General features: G+C 39.7%; 1 protein-coding gene across 1 annotated transcript in view; it reads left to right on the top strand.

The window, feature by feature from the left end:
- The first annotated feature begins 354 nt into the window (after window positions 1-354).
- The window catches only part of LOC148398241 (uncharacterized), an 18,465-nt gene continuing 4,601 nt past the window's right edge, over window positions 355-14,218 (top strand). Inside the window, exons 1-5 of the mRNA XM_088375388.1 lie at window positions 355-668; window positions 9,220-10,157; window positions 12,909-12,960; window positions 13,249-13,369; window positions 13,641-13,783. Coding sequence (XP_088231514.1) covers window positions 585-668; window positions 9,220-10,157; window positions 12,909-12,960; window positions 13,249-13,369; window positions 13,641-13,783 — 1,338 coding nt within the window. The 5' untranslated portion in view covers window positions 355-584. The remainder of the gene's footprint in view (window positions 669-9,219; window positions 10,158-12,908; window positions 12,961-13,248; window positions 13,370-13,640; window positions 13,784-14,218) is intronic.

Here is a 14,218-nt window from a genome sequence, read left to right as displayed (position 1 = left end):
AGTTTCGTCGATGATATGTAATTATTTTGACATAATATAAAAATAGTATTTTTTTATTGCTTGCTGACCAAACCTCAGTGTAACACTGAGTAACTCTATGTTGCTAGTATTTATTGCAACAAACAAGGGACACATTTTATAGGCTTATAGTGGCAAACAAAATATATAAAAAAAAACACGTAAACAGTTTTTGTCAGAGCTCAAATTGTCATCTCCCCACGCTTATCTACTGTATTTCATTCATTTTAAGATTAAACGAAGTCAGACAACTACAGATCCCAAAAGTCAGTAGTGACAGGTGCTGAAATCTCTCATGCATGATGCATGCATCTACTGCAGAATATTGCAAGAACTCTATGAATCCTAACCCGTTCAATGCAATTCAAACTTAGTGTTTGTGGGTTTCAAATTGCATTGTTGTAAAGGATGTGGTCAAGCCATATTTGAGTGGTAGGGGGGTCTGGGTCCTGTGTAGGCGTCATGAACGATGGAAGCGCGCTCCCGATACTTCAGGTGAACGAGAGGGAAGAGGAACGGGAGACGGATCACTGTGCGTCGCATTAATTCAAAACTATTGGACAAAAATGACTACCAGCATTGGAGCGCTTGGAGCGCATGTTTTCATCACAGCTTATCTACTTTTCCTGATGGGATGCGTTGCCCAGAAAGTAAGTATGGTCACTGTAAATTTTAAAGTGTAAAACGTATTGTCAAGTTTGATCTTTTCGCCCTACTTAAGAATCTGTAGCACCGAGAAGGCATTAACTCAATTCGTAAATATTTATATTGAACATTTGTTTGCGCCTTGAAAAAAATAACTATAGCCACTATCCACCCAAGAAAAATAAGCGTTTAAGGAAGCTGGAGCGAGCACATTACAAGCAGGCATTGCATGCACTACACGAATCAGAGCACTTGTCTCAATTCATTTTCAGTGCTTGTCTGTTCTTTCATAACATTCCAAGTCCAGAAATTACAACTGCTATCTTAATAACAAGACACTTACTCAAAAGATAATATTCATGTATTCTGTGCTTTTTTAAAAAAAAAAATGCACTGTAGTTTGAGGATTAGTGTGCAGGCGGTCATGAAGTAAATTCACGCTGAATTGAGAAACTACATAGGAAAACGCTTTTTCCGTGAGTTTTGCTTAAGTGGCGCGTTTAAATCAATTTCTATTTAGTTTAGTCTTCAAAATGTGAGATCCCATCATTTTATGAATGCTCTTATAGTTCTTTGCAAATCAGTGTCAGTGCCAGCATAATTTGAATTCCAATCCTATCGGAGCATGCTGACAAAATCTAAAATTGCCAACACTTTCATGAATTTGATTATGATTATTGTTTTATTTCCCTACTCCATATTTGAGCAGGAGAATCCAAAGTTTTATTTGCTGAATGAAATGAAAACTGTAATGTGAACAGTTTAATGTTGTGCACACCTAATTGTAACAAGCTCCAAAACATTGCGTTTAAAAAAGATTTGTCTCTGCTCAACAATTGTGTAAACAGTAAGGAGTCATCTCTGAGTCACATTTCTTTGTCACCGAGCCAGTTGCCACTTAAGTTGGAAGTGTTTGTAACTTGGAATCTCTAACATTTTATTAGGTTAAAACAATAAAGTAGAAATTACAAACTGCTTGAGGCTTAAATATGGGTTTCTCCCACTTCATTGCATATTTTATTAATCTTACTCCTTAATTGAGTCATTTAAGCAATTGGGTCAAGCGTGCTCACAGCTATGATGCCAGACTAAGCTTTATATAGTCAATGTCCTTTTTTGGGGGTGGGGTGAAATGTCACAAGACAAATTGTTTCGCTTTTTGAAAAAAAGTCACTTGAATTGTCATTTCAAAGAATACTCTTGTTGTCTTGAAAACTACTCAGATTAAAAACTACATTGTTTTTTTTTAGACAAAGAACTAAATATATTTTGATGGGGATCTGGCTCAAGGTGCTCACTCTGGAATTATAATAATACTTGTTTACATTGCGAGATCACATGAGAGATGTCAAAATGAAACAATTAATCAACAACAAATCAATTGTCAAATCTCCTCATATTTTAGTGATTGAGTAATCTCAGGAGACAGTTTCAACAAAACATTGCCCACATTTTCTGATTTTACTTTGGAAAACAACAACTCTTTCTTGTGTGATATTACGTAACTCTGAGTTTAGATGTTGTTTTTAATTAATAAATAATACATAATAAACAAAATATTTGTGATGAAAAGTAAATCAAGGAAAGTGCTTTTACACTTGAATATGAATAAAATTGTATCTGATTGTTCAATTAATCGATAAAAAAATCAATTCTAAATATATATTGATAGCGATAGCCCTAAATTACATTTTCAACATTTTCCTTCGTTTGTCACTAAATACTTGTACGTAGGGTTTGATGATGAGACAAACATGGAGGTGTGTTTGTCTCATGATGTACAGTTTGCTTCAAAAGTAGGTCCTTTCTCCTCCACTAGTTTGCTTTATGTGTTAGAGATTTAATGTTTCCATGTTTACTGGTGTCGACATACCAAAGGATAAACCCTGGCAGAGATCCTTAGAGGGTTTCCATCTGTCAAGAGTCGTCCTTTCCGCTGATGGGCAATGGCGGCTCAGCAGCAGTTTTAGTTCCGGTATGTATAGGGTTCTCACTATCTTTGCAATTTTCTGCCTGAGGGGGCATGCTAAATGATGGCTTTGTCCACTGCTCCCCTTTTGTATTAAGTTGATTTTTGGAACAGCATAAACAAGCTCTGGATTTACTCAATCCCCATCAGAAAGAAACGGTGGTCACTGTCAGTTCATTTTATTTCAGGGATACGTATGTACTGAGAGTGAATTTTGTTATGATGCCTTGCAGTGGTTGTCTGAATGCTTGATTTACAATTGAGGGGGATATTCATCCCCAGTTGAACTGAGTGAACTTTGTTTGTCATGATTCCTCCCTTGAATGAACTGAAATCAGTCTCTCACAGTTGAACATGAATAGGCCACTAAGATACCATCTCGCTTGAAAAGAGAGAGGTTTGTAACATTACTTTCTTAGTACATGATGAAGTGATCCTGGAAAGGCTATAGGACACTGAGTTGATAGCTTGTGTCATGAAGACAATAGTCGGAATTTAGAGGCAGACTTTTTTTTTTTCTTTTAAACCCATCCAGGTCATTGTGAGTGCATCATATAAATCTGTTTTGTGAACACAAGTTCAGCGTTATATAGTGTTTCTATTGTCAGCAAATCTACTGACGAGGCCAAATCCAAGCTTGAGTGGAAGCGACTAACAAGTGCATCCAGAGTCTGATGGATTCCCCTTTGCGACAGAGCTCCATTGTTCAAAAACTATCAAAGACACATCAATGAGACAAAGTGTTGTACTGGGTGACATGTTGCTTCATTACCATGAGCACACATTCTCTAGATTGCTTTCACCAAAGCCCACATGCAAATAGTCACTGGAGCATGAAATATGTTTTAATCAACTACTGAAATGGACCCGCAAAATTTGACATTGTTTAAGCACCATGTAACAATTAGTAGTGCTAGCAGTGTCACTCCATGAATTACCGGCTGATGCAATACTGGACATAGTGTGTGTGTGAGAGAGCAAGAAACAGACTAAGATGGAAGGCTTGGGAGATAATTGAAAATTTGCAACAATGAAAACAAAAGTTCACAGGCTCCCCTCCTGTAGATGGTGCTAGTGTTTGTAAACTAATGCATATTTGATAGATTTTGTATTTATAGAATTCAATGAAGAATTTAATTATAACATATGTCCTGTATCTGCAGCAAAATTCTTTTATCTATCGATTTTTTGATCGAAAGGATAAGCCTCGGCAGAAATCCTTAGGGGACTTCCATCAAGAGTCACCCTTTCCACTGATGGGATCGTCCCGTCCGTCGGTCCATCCATCATTATCCATCCATCCATCCATCCATCCATCCATCCATCCATCCATCCATCCATCCATCCATCCATCCATCCATCCATCCATCCATCCATCCATCCATCCATCCATCCATCCATCCATCCATCCATCCATCCATCCATCCATCCATCCATCCATCCATTCTTTTTTGATAATTTGGTTAAAATTGACATAAGATACAAAACCACAATTGCCTTTATTTCAACACTGTCATCAGGAGGACACAAAAGACAGAATAATGATCTGTATGATGATGATGTTGCAAACTTTAAGTCCACGAGAACAGTATGGAACTACACAGTAGAGATTTTCAGTGGAAGTGTTGTTTGTGTTGTGTAGATACAGTAGGTTATAATCAGAGATCTGGAAGCAATTTCTGAAAATTGCTTTTAACCATGTGTGTGAATGATAACTACTCTCTACAGGGTTTCACCGGCTCATTTCCACAGCAGTAGAAGCTCCTAAAGAAAATATGTTAATAGGTTTATGCTGCAGTCATGAAAGGCAGAACCTGCATCTGCTCATTCGCTCGCTCGCGCGCGTGCACTCACTCACTCACTCACTCACTCACTCACTCACTCACTCACTCACTCACTCACTCACTCACTCACTCACTCACTCACTCACTCACTCACTCACTCACTCACTCACTCACTCACTCACTCACTCACTCACTCACTCACTCACTCACTCACTCACTCACTCACTCACTCACTCACTCACTCTTTCCCTGTCCCTCTGTCTCCCCCGCACTCTCCCTCTCCTGAGTGGACACCGAGGGCGACTCTGGAAATGCCAGGGCTTAATTTGGTTGTTTGTATACTCCGAGCTTGACATGCCCACTGACATCACAGGCGAGGTGTGTGTGTTAAAAAGGTGTTTTTGTGCTTACCACAGCTGTAAGACTTTATATCTTTTCTGCCATCTCTGATATTGGCATATTGCAAGGAGATACACAAAATATTGGTGTGTGGCTTAATTTACTTAAATTTCTCCAAATTTCTGGAATCATCTGATACGTCCAAATTTCTGATGTAGGATCAGGTAATCAGTTCAATATATAATGACACAATTTTCTTGGAAGTATTTATTGTAGAAAAAGTTTCGTTAGAAATTGACACTAAAGCACAGTTAAAACAGCTTTTGAGCAGTTTTAGCTTATTAGTTACAAATTCACTCAATGTATACATTTTCAATGTGTATAAACAGTACAACATTTTGTATTTGTTCCTGCTGAGATTTATTATGATTTATTTCTTGTAAGTTTTACTGTCAAAATGCAAATGTTTTTTGGGGTTAAAAGATAAAGAAAAGAGGTTAACAAAATTTGAAGTTAGTTGGGTGCTATGCAGTCCTGAGCAATCACTGAAGAAAAAAACAACGTGATTGATGTTCTGAACGGACTGCTGCTGCTGAAGCGCTAGCCTGTGAAGCAGTGCCACTTTTCTCCTCCAGTAAACAGGCCTGGTGAGGATTCCTGCCCCCTTTTGAGAGGCCCGCCAGCCTGTTTATGAGCCAGATGAGTGTGTGTGGTTCAGCAAAAGCCAGCTCATGTTGCAAAGTTTTCACAGTGGTGTCGTCAGCTTGGGTGGTGAAAGAAAAAAAAAATCCCTTTTGCAGCCAAACATTTAGACTGTCAGATTGCCGACGTGTGGCTTAATCCTATTAAGTCAGAGGTCCAATACCGTATAGCCATAGTTTTCTTTGTCTTTAGAATTATACCAATGCTTTTCTAATACCAGCTTTACATTCAATACACATTTTATTTTTATTGTTTTCATTTTTACCGATAGGTACATCCTTTTATGAGCCTCATTACTGACTAAATGTATTTCTTCAGATTTTAATACGTAATGATCTAAAATAAAGATTTAAACACATTGCCTCTTGTCAAGCCCACCAACGGCAAGCTCGTCCTAGGTTTCACTTAACAAGTCTAGCCTTTTCACATAATTGTTTTCAGTTGAGCTCCATCCATCCATCCATCCATCCATCCATCCAGCCATCCATCCATCCATCCATCCATCCATCCATCCATCCATCCATCCATCCATCCATCCATCCATCCATCCATCCATCCATCCATCCATCCATCCATCCATCCATCCATCCATCCATCCATCCATCCATCCATCCATCCATCCATCCATCCATCCATCCATCCATCCATCCATCCATCCATCCATCCATCCATCCAGAGGAGCCAGCCCATCAATCTCACAACTGGGTCGCAATGACCTGTTGGTTCTTATATAAACTTTCAGCTTGCCTTCAACTGATTAGCATCACTTCATTAAAATATTATCGCTCACCAAAACGGCACTGCAGCCCATTGTTGTGCCATGAGAAAAGGCATCTTTGAATAATTAGCGGCCGGCCAGTAGAGAGGCCTGTGATGTAACGGAACTAAGATGTTTGGCATTATAAGAATGTCCCATTTCCATTGGACACTGTTGCACTCTGGGGCCCCTTCATGTGTAGTCTACCATGCACATCCCAGTGCAAGGGACCTCCCAGCTCCCCTATCACAGTGGGAGAGACAATACATTCTCTTCATTTAAACATTTCTTTGCATTTTTAACCTCTTTAAAAGCTATACTCAGTAAAAATGAAAACTAAGATCATTCAATTGAATAACTTACTAGAGGTTGTCTAGTTCAGCTTTAGAATGGAACCACTATACTCCTCTTCTTGACACATTGTGAATAGGTTCACCCTATTGCGCAACCTTGCTCCAAAGACTCCGAGACTCAAATCGGCTTATAGTTCAATGCAACTGGCTTTTATGGCATGACTACATAGATTGTTACCGATGCAATATTGGAAATTCTGAATCAAAGTGTGGTTAAATTGTTGCCCAGAGTATGAATTTCACAAATGAGGTAACATTGGAGGGAAATAGCTTGCTCCCACACTACCAGGATCTGACTCTTGTATGTGCCTATGCACTAGGGCTGCACGATATTTGGAAAAATGTGCGATGTGCAATATGGTTGTTGATTGAAGCAATGTCTATCTTACTACGATTTTTAACGTGTACCTGAAGAAATTACATTTTTATTACGTAATGAAATAATTACAATTTTCCTGCTGCAAAATAAGCAATCTCAATGTATTCTTAGCTCATTCATTGCAATTAAATTAGATATATTTTTTATATATCTATTGTATCCACCCTTTTCGGAGCTCTTGGAGGGTGTGCTGGAGAGGCAGTGAAGATGAGAAAAAAAAGATAAATTGTGAAGTGTTGGGTCTATACTCTCTTCTCACGTTCAGACAAATGATTTAAATGATACTGCACTTCACAATGAAAATTATGAATGACCCTAAACACAGTGTGTAAACGATTATATGTCCAAATGTTTAACCCCCCCCTCATACAATGGAGGTACTCTACAAAAAAATTATATAATTCTCAAATAGTAAATGAGATATTAGTGTGATAAACTGAAAATGTCATTCATTATAATTGTTCAATCAAATTTATTGAGGTGGTGTAGCCAAACAAATAGAAAAAAAAAAACTGTTGACTACAAGTACAAACTAAATATTTGCAGAGCGTAACCAAGAGTTCCTTTGGGGAAAATGTATCAATAATATCAGCTTCCTCCCCTAATTGAAGTTTTTCTCAGTCAATAACTTTAGTAATTGACATTTGGAGGCAATTGCATTAGAGCATGACATGCTGCACTTGCACTGCCCACTCAGTAGCACTCCAGGCGTGTAGCTGGGTAACTGTGTAACTGAGGCTGAGTTGAACCCATAAAGGCTATTAGGTGAACAGTCTTCCACTTAGGGTACTACACATGAAGCCACAAAACTATCTCACCATCAACTGGACAGTGAGAAGTGGGAAAACAGTAATGTTAGTTTTGGCAGAAAAATATCATGCAGCCCTTGTGCATAAACACATGGCACAGTCAGGTCCTGTTCCGTGTTGTAAACATAGGGAGGCTATCTTCTCGTTCACTGGGGTAAACAATATACGGGAGCTAAGGCAGGTGGAAGTGCAGATAAAGTGTTTCGCCATTCTGTTAAATTGTATCTACTGAGAGATTGTTAATTTGCCTATCTAGATTTATAACTCGAGACTCATGTTTTCCCTTTACCCTCTCCCACTCCCCAACACAAATTATTTTCTCAGGTCGGTCTGATAGAGTATGCCTTTATTCATCCATCCGCCCGTCCGCCCGCTTGCCTGTCCGTCCGTCCGTCCTCTTTAGTCCAGTCTAAATTACACATTGTTTGTTACCTGTCTGGTCTCGGGGTTTGTCGATCTGGGTCATTCCCACGGACCAAAAGTGAGACTAACTGAAAACTCATAAACACAAAGTCTCCTACAAAGGGCTGATGTTTTGTTCCCTGGCCCAGCCACACATCTGCCTTTGCTTAGACCCCAGGTCTCCCTCCTTCCCCAACCACCTGTGAAGAATTACTGCAAGCGTGTTCAAAAAAAAAAAAAAAACTCCCTCAGGTCACCCAAGCAACCCGCCATGAGCCTTAATATAAAGGCAGAACAGTTGAATAGTTCAGTTCCAAGCTGCTTTATATTAAGAAACTATTAGACTTCAATCAAGGGTATTATTTGATGATATAACCTGGTTGTTTGTACCATCGACATTGAGAACTTAATAACACTGTGACCAAAATTGAAAAAACATTAATCATCTTTAGGAGGGTAATATAGCCAAAATGCTTAGTAAAATTGTAAATACAAACTGAGGTTGGTGAAGTTCCATTAAACAACGTCTCTTTGTGTAGATTAACAGTCAAATATTTAAGCCCAAAAGAAATGATTTGTGGTATCCAAACTTTTCACGTTACCCGTGTAGATCATTGTATATGCTTTGTTGAGAGAGAAAATGACTAGATTCAGTCTTTATGGTAAACAGTATAAAGTTTACTGTACATTTTGTTAAAACAGTTGTCGGTAAAATATATAAAAACATGTCCTACCACTTAAAGGAAGCATTCTTCCTCTTACGGGAAAGCAGACAAACTTTCTCATTCAAAGATCTGCAGGAAAAAAAGAGCTAAAGCAAGTCCAAAATGCTTTCCTTGAATACAAAATTGTACAGACGCCGTAACATAAATGTGATGCTGTGATTTTAAAGCGCTACCATCAAAAGTATTGGCATGTTTTTAGGTAACAGTTTGATTTTAGTTAGCGCAATATTATTCACATTGCTTCAAATTCATTTCCAAGTTGTTGAACATAGCTTTATGCGCCTCAGAACTAGCCAACATTCGGGAAGGGGTTTGACTCTCATAATCTTTTTTGCAGGTGTACTTTGACTGTGGAGCCAAGGTGGATGTGGTGGATGCACAAGGACTGATACTCTCCCCTGGCTTCCCTTACAACTACTCTTCTGGGACCCACTGTGTTTGGCAGTTTTTTGTACCTGTGGATTATCAGCTTATCCTTGAAATATTTGACTTTGACGTTTTTGAAAGCCACGAGCCCTCCCCACAGTACTCAGTTATTTCTAGTTATGAGGAGGAGGATGGCGATGAGTTGAATTATGCCCCGAGCAGTTTGGCATTGGATGAGCCTTTATCAGAAAATAGTGATCAGATCGATCAGAGGGATGCCCCAGAGATTCAGCAGTCATCTCAAGACAGTGAGATGGAGCCGGTGGTGGTCCACGAAGAGTCAACCAAAGTGTCAAACTCAGCCAAAAGATCTATAGATGGTTCCTATAGCCTTACATTCCCTCCTACGGCTTCTCTTCTCCATCCTGGAGTTGTGTCAAATGCAGATAAGGCCATCAACACGGCCTCCCCTTCTCGCCTTGGCATGAACCTCAACCCTGGTTCCATGCCAAGCACAACTACGGTTACTTTGCCACAATCCACTGACACGACACCTGTGAGCCCTGAGACGCAGCAGTCAGGGCTTGACGCCTGTCCCCATGATGTCCTTTATATCTCCGATCTCATCACCTTTTCCTCAAGGTTCTGTGGGTCAAACCGACCTCCTAGCAGCCAGTTGGTGTTTGGCTCTAATCAGGAGATGGTAGAGGTAATCATGGAGCTCATCACAACCACTCACTGGGGTCGGGGCTTTGCCCTTCTCTTCCACTACAACAATTTGACCAAGCCAGGTGGGGAACGGGCAAGCTTTGTTTCCACATCTGCCAAGGTAGACTTTCTACTGGCTGCTGTGAGTGGAGCTGCCTTCTTCACTTTGATACTTACCAGTGTTCTCTGCGGCATATTCAGGTAACATCTGTTAATTTAGAAAACACGATAGTGACATACACCTTTATTTTTGTTTTTTAACAAGTCATCTCTTTTTCTTCCATGGTTGAAAGTGTGCTGGTTTAATAGTAAATCCTCAGCCTAGCACATACACAAATGTGTTATGTTGACTCAGCTGGAAGTCCCAGTTCGTGATGTGGTGATTAGTTCGGTTTGGCAGCAGCAGTGCGGCTCTCTTGATGTGAAGCTTTCTCACCATAATCAGTGGGGCATTCAAGGTACAGCACCTGGCCTCAATTCTTGCACTCAAAACAGGCCGCCTGAAACTGAATGGGCGGGGAACTGAGGTGAAAAATGCACAACAAGGAGAAAGAAAATTGGGTTTGGTGCCAGTAGCATTGTCATATAGTCAAGGGGTATAATTTACTAGCTTGTCCATCGCAAGACACAATAGGCAAGGCAAGTTTAGTCGTAGAGCACATTCACGTACAAGACAAAGTGCCTTACATAAAACATTTAAAGCATTACAGAAAGAAAAACACATTATGAAGACATACGCTTATAATAAAATCATTTAAAAAGAGATCAACATGATTAAAAATGATATACAAACTGTGGGAGCTAAGTGGTTTGTAATACTATTAGTTTGAAGAAGATGGCTTTTTTTGCCCTCCTGAGCCAGAGCCAGGAAAGTGTAGGGTTAGGTCAGCATCTTGAAAAGAATTCATAATGCTTCTGTGCACCTTATTTAATAAGATTCCAAATTTCGTGTGATAAACTGCGTGCACTTTTACTCTAATCACCGGTTACGTAGGTTGTTGGTATAAGAAGTGGCAAGCAGCTCAGTATTTAAAACAGCGTTTTGCACTTTAGGCAGTTCCGATGGTGCAAGTTTAAAGTGATTGAATTGGAAGTGGCAAAAATCAACTTGAATTTTAGATAAATTGATTGTGATTGTTTTGGAAAAAACAGCAAAGGCATAAAAGCCATGCTTTGTTTGATTTAACTCATCCGTAGTGCCTGGCAATTGGATGTATGTGCCCATGCTACATAAGCTGCTATATGGGACAGTACAGCTGGCAAACTGCTCAGGGAGAAGCCACCACCAGTGCAACAGTGTGCTGAAATCACCAAAATATACTGCATTGCTAAATTGAAAGGAAGTAGATAGGGCATGACTCCTTCTTGTGACTGCCTCCAAGTCAGCCCTTAGATCAGGGATCACCAACACGGTTCCCTCGGGCACAGTTCAGTTTCAAAGGACCACGGGTATCCCTCTTACTTTCTCTAAAAATAGCTCGCCAGGAATAGAACATTGTGATATTCTTGGTGTTGTGGAGGTAAAATTTTAATATTTGCAGAGGTTTATATTTGTAAAAGTGTTGTATAGTGTTATCCGTTTTCAACTTACTTAATTCATCCTTAAACTATTATGAGAAATGATTAACATAATGAGAGTCTTCACATATCATTGATTTTTCAACAACGATAGTTCCAGGTAATATGAGCAATTTTTTTATTTCTGAAGTGAATATTAAACTGGCAGCCCTTTGCAATAATCAGTATGCATGAGTCGTCTCTCATGATCACCAGCCTTGGATCATTCAGAAGCTTCAGAACGCCTTCCCTAAATCGAAGGTGGTATATGTCAATCGTTTTCAGTGGCATTTCAAAATTGTTTCCACAGATGAAAAAGTTTTCCCGTCTCTCTTTTCCCCCGCACTAATCTGGTGGTTGTGATACACCTGCGTTTCACATGTTCTTTTTACGGCTCCATCCATCCATCTTCTGTATGGCATTTCCTTAGTTCAGCTTATCTCAGCTGATTTTTGGCAAGTGGCAGGGTACACGCTGAACTGGCCGACAGCCAATCACAGATGTGCTATCAGCCACTGCAATTTGTGTCAAATTTGATCAATTGCATTCTGTATGCTAAATCAAGCAATTATACTCCTTCCACAACAGGCAAAACACATCAGTTTGTGTGCAAAGACAAGTTTGCATCCTCTTTTGAGCACTTCAGTAAATCAGGGCCAGTGTGTTTAATCTGCCAGGTAACTCCTCAGGTTCAAACTATTTATGATGAGGAAATTCAAAGCACATGTTCAATAAAATGAAACCACAATCAACAGTAACAAGCCAAGTTATTTGAAAGGCAGGAAATGCATGTTAATGAAAGCTTAAGCACACGAGCAGCCTCCGTGGAAGCCTTTTCCTCTTGAAGTGTTTCTTATTATTTTAAACGACTTCCCACAAATCAGTAGAAGATGATGAGAGCGGCAAGGTCTTGACTGTTGCATAGTGGTGCTGAGATTAACGCCCAAGGCCCCCTCTGGTAAGAAAACAGCCAAAGGTGGGAAAGAGTCGCAGCAGGCGTTCCCCTCAGTTGACCGGTGTTTGGTAATGGACTCATTCAGCTGTAAGAGCAATTTTTAATAAGAGGGTACTTGTTCAAATATTTCAGCATGCTTCATTGGCTCATTTGAGGGTTAAGAAAGGGATGAAAACGCAACTGAAAATGAGTGAATAGATGGGCAGTTATGTTGACAATGTTATCGAAAATACCCCATTAGTTAGTAGTTGCCGTAGATGTCACCTAGTCTAAGTGTAATCAAATTAGACGTGTACTGTATCTACTGTTAATAGTGAAAATGGTGTAGGAATCTCATTTTACCAATCAATGAAACTGCCGTGAATCCGATTACATACACAAAACAACAAAGACACTTGAAACGTTTGGGAAAAAAAGAATGAAATTGTTTTTACTTACAGGCCCAAACTGTGTCTGAAAAGAGAGAGCTCCTGCACATCCACCAGCACTGAGGTACATACACAACTCGACCCTTTTTTTCTGTTGTTTCCTCGCTTTACTTAGGTCAGTTGAATTCAGCCAAAACAATACCGTATTTGTCTAACAGAGAATAAACTGAGTGGTCGTGCCACATTTTTTTAATGCTCTCACTTGCTCAAACATGCATTGAATATTCAAAACCAAAAAAAGTACTTTCAAAGGGTTACTATGTTGTGTTGAGCAACTCACCATACAGAAACCCTAAAGCATTGTTGTCGCCAGTTTTGCGGTTTCAGTTTGACCTGCTGTGTTGTGCTGTAGGTGCCAGAGGCAGTTCAGAACATTAGGGTGGAGGTAAGTGAGCTGCAACCGATGGCTGAGAGTCATCCCAACCAGGAGTTGATCAGGGATCAGGCAAACAAGTACAGCCCACCGCACACAGGTGAGAACAACCAGTGTGACCTATGACCACCAAATTGTCCTTAAGTATGAGTCTGAATGGTTGTTTGGCGACATGAATTCTGCAATTTGCTAATGATCAGTTGAGGGGGCACAACAGCAACCCTAATGCTTGACCATTAAATACAGTAGCGTCTTTGTGGTTTATACAATTGAATACAGGTTGAAAAGGATTTGAAAGGAATGAAAAAAATGCTTCTTTGTATATGCTATATTATATTATATTTCTGCATGATATTTAACTCTTTCCTCAGTGAGTGTTGGTGGTGACACTTCCCAGAATAGAGAATTGGACATTTCCTCCAATGGTTTGGCCGAGCTTGATATTGGTCCAGATGAGGTGTTCATCATTTCATCAGCACCGAGCCCAAATAGTCCATCCTTCTCCCCACGCACAGTAAGACCTGCTTTCATGGCAGTATGGCTTCTAGACATAGCGTGAAAAACACTGACACATTATCTGAATTCTGATTGGTTATTTGCAGCCTTAACCTTGAATCACATATTTCAGATCTTGATGAAGTGAGTATACATTATAGTCATAGTTTCCTTCGGGGGACCATTGTGACTGTCGACCCAAATAGATGTACGAACGTCTAATATTATATACAGCAGGGGTCCCCAAGTTAGGATGCATCTAAAACAAGCTGGATAGGAGCTCTTGAGCACTTGGGCATCTCTGATATACAGTATAGTCTACGCAACAAACTGATGAATAACTAGTTTTGAAATCAGAGACTAGTAAAAACTGTTACATTTTTAAAAAAGATAAATGGTAATAAAACTTGCTCGCAGCAGCTTTATTGGTGAAGACAATTGGTAATTTTAGTGT

This window comes from Syngnathus floridae, chromosome 5 (assembly GCF_059516105.1).
Source record: "Syngnathus floridae isolate MCC-2025c chromosome 5, RoL_Sflo_1.0, whole genome shotgun sequence".
In the NCBI taxonomy this organism is placed as follows: domain Eukaryota; kingdom Metazoa; phylum Chordata; class Actinopteri; order Syngnathiformes; family Syngnathidae; genus Syngnathus; species Syngnathus floridae.
This window is presented reverse-complemented; position numbering and strand designations above follow the sequence as displayed.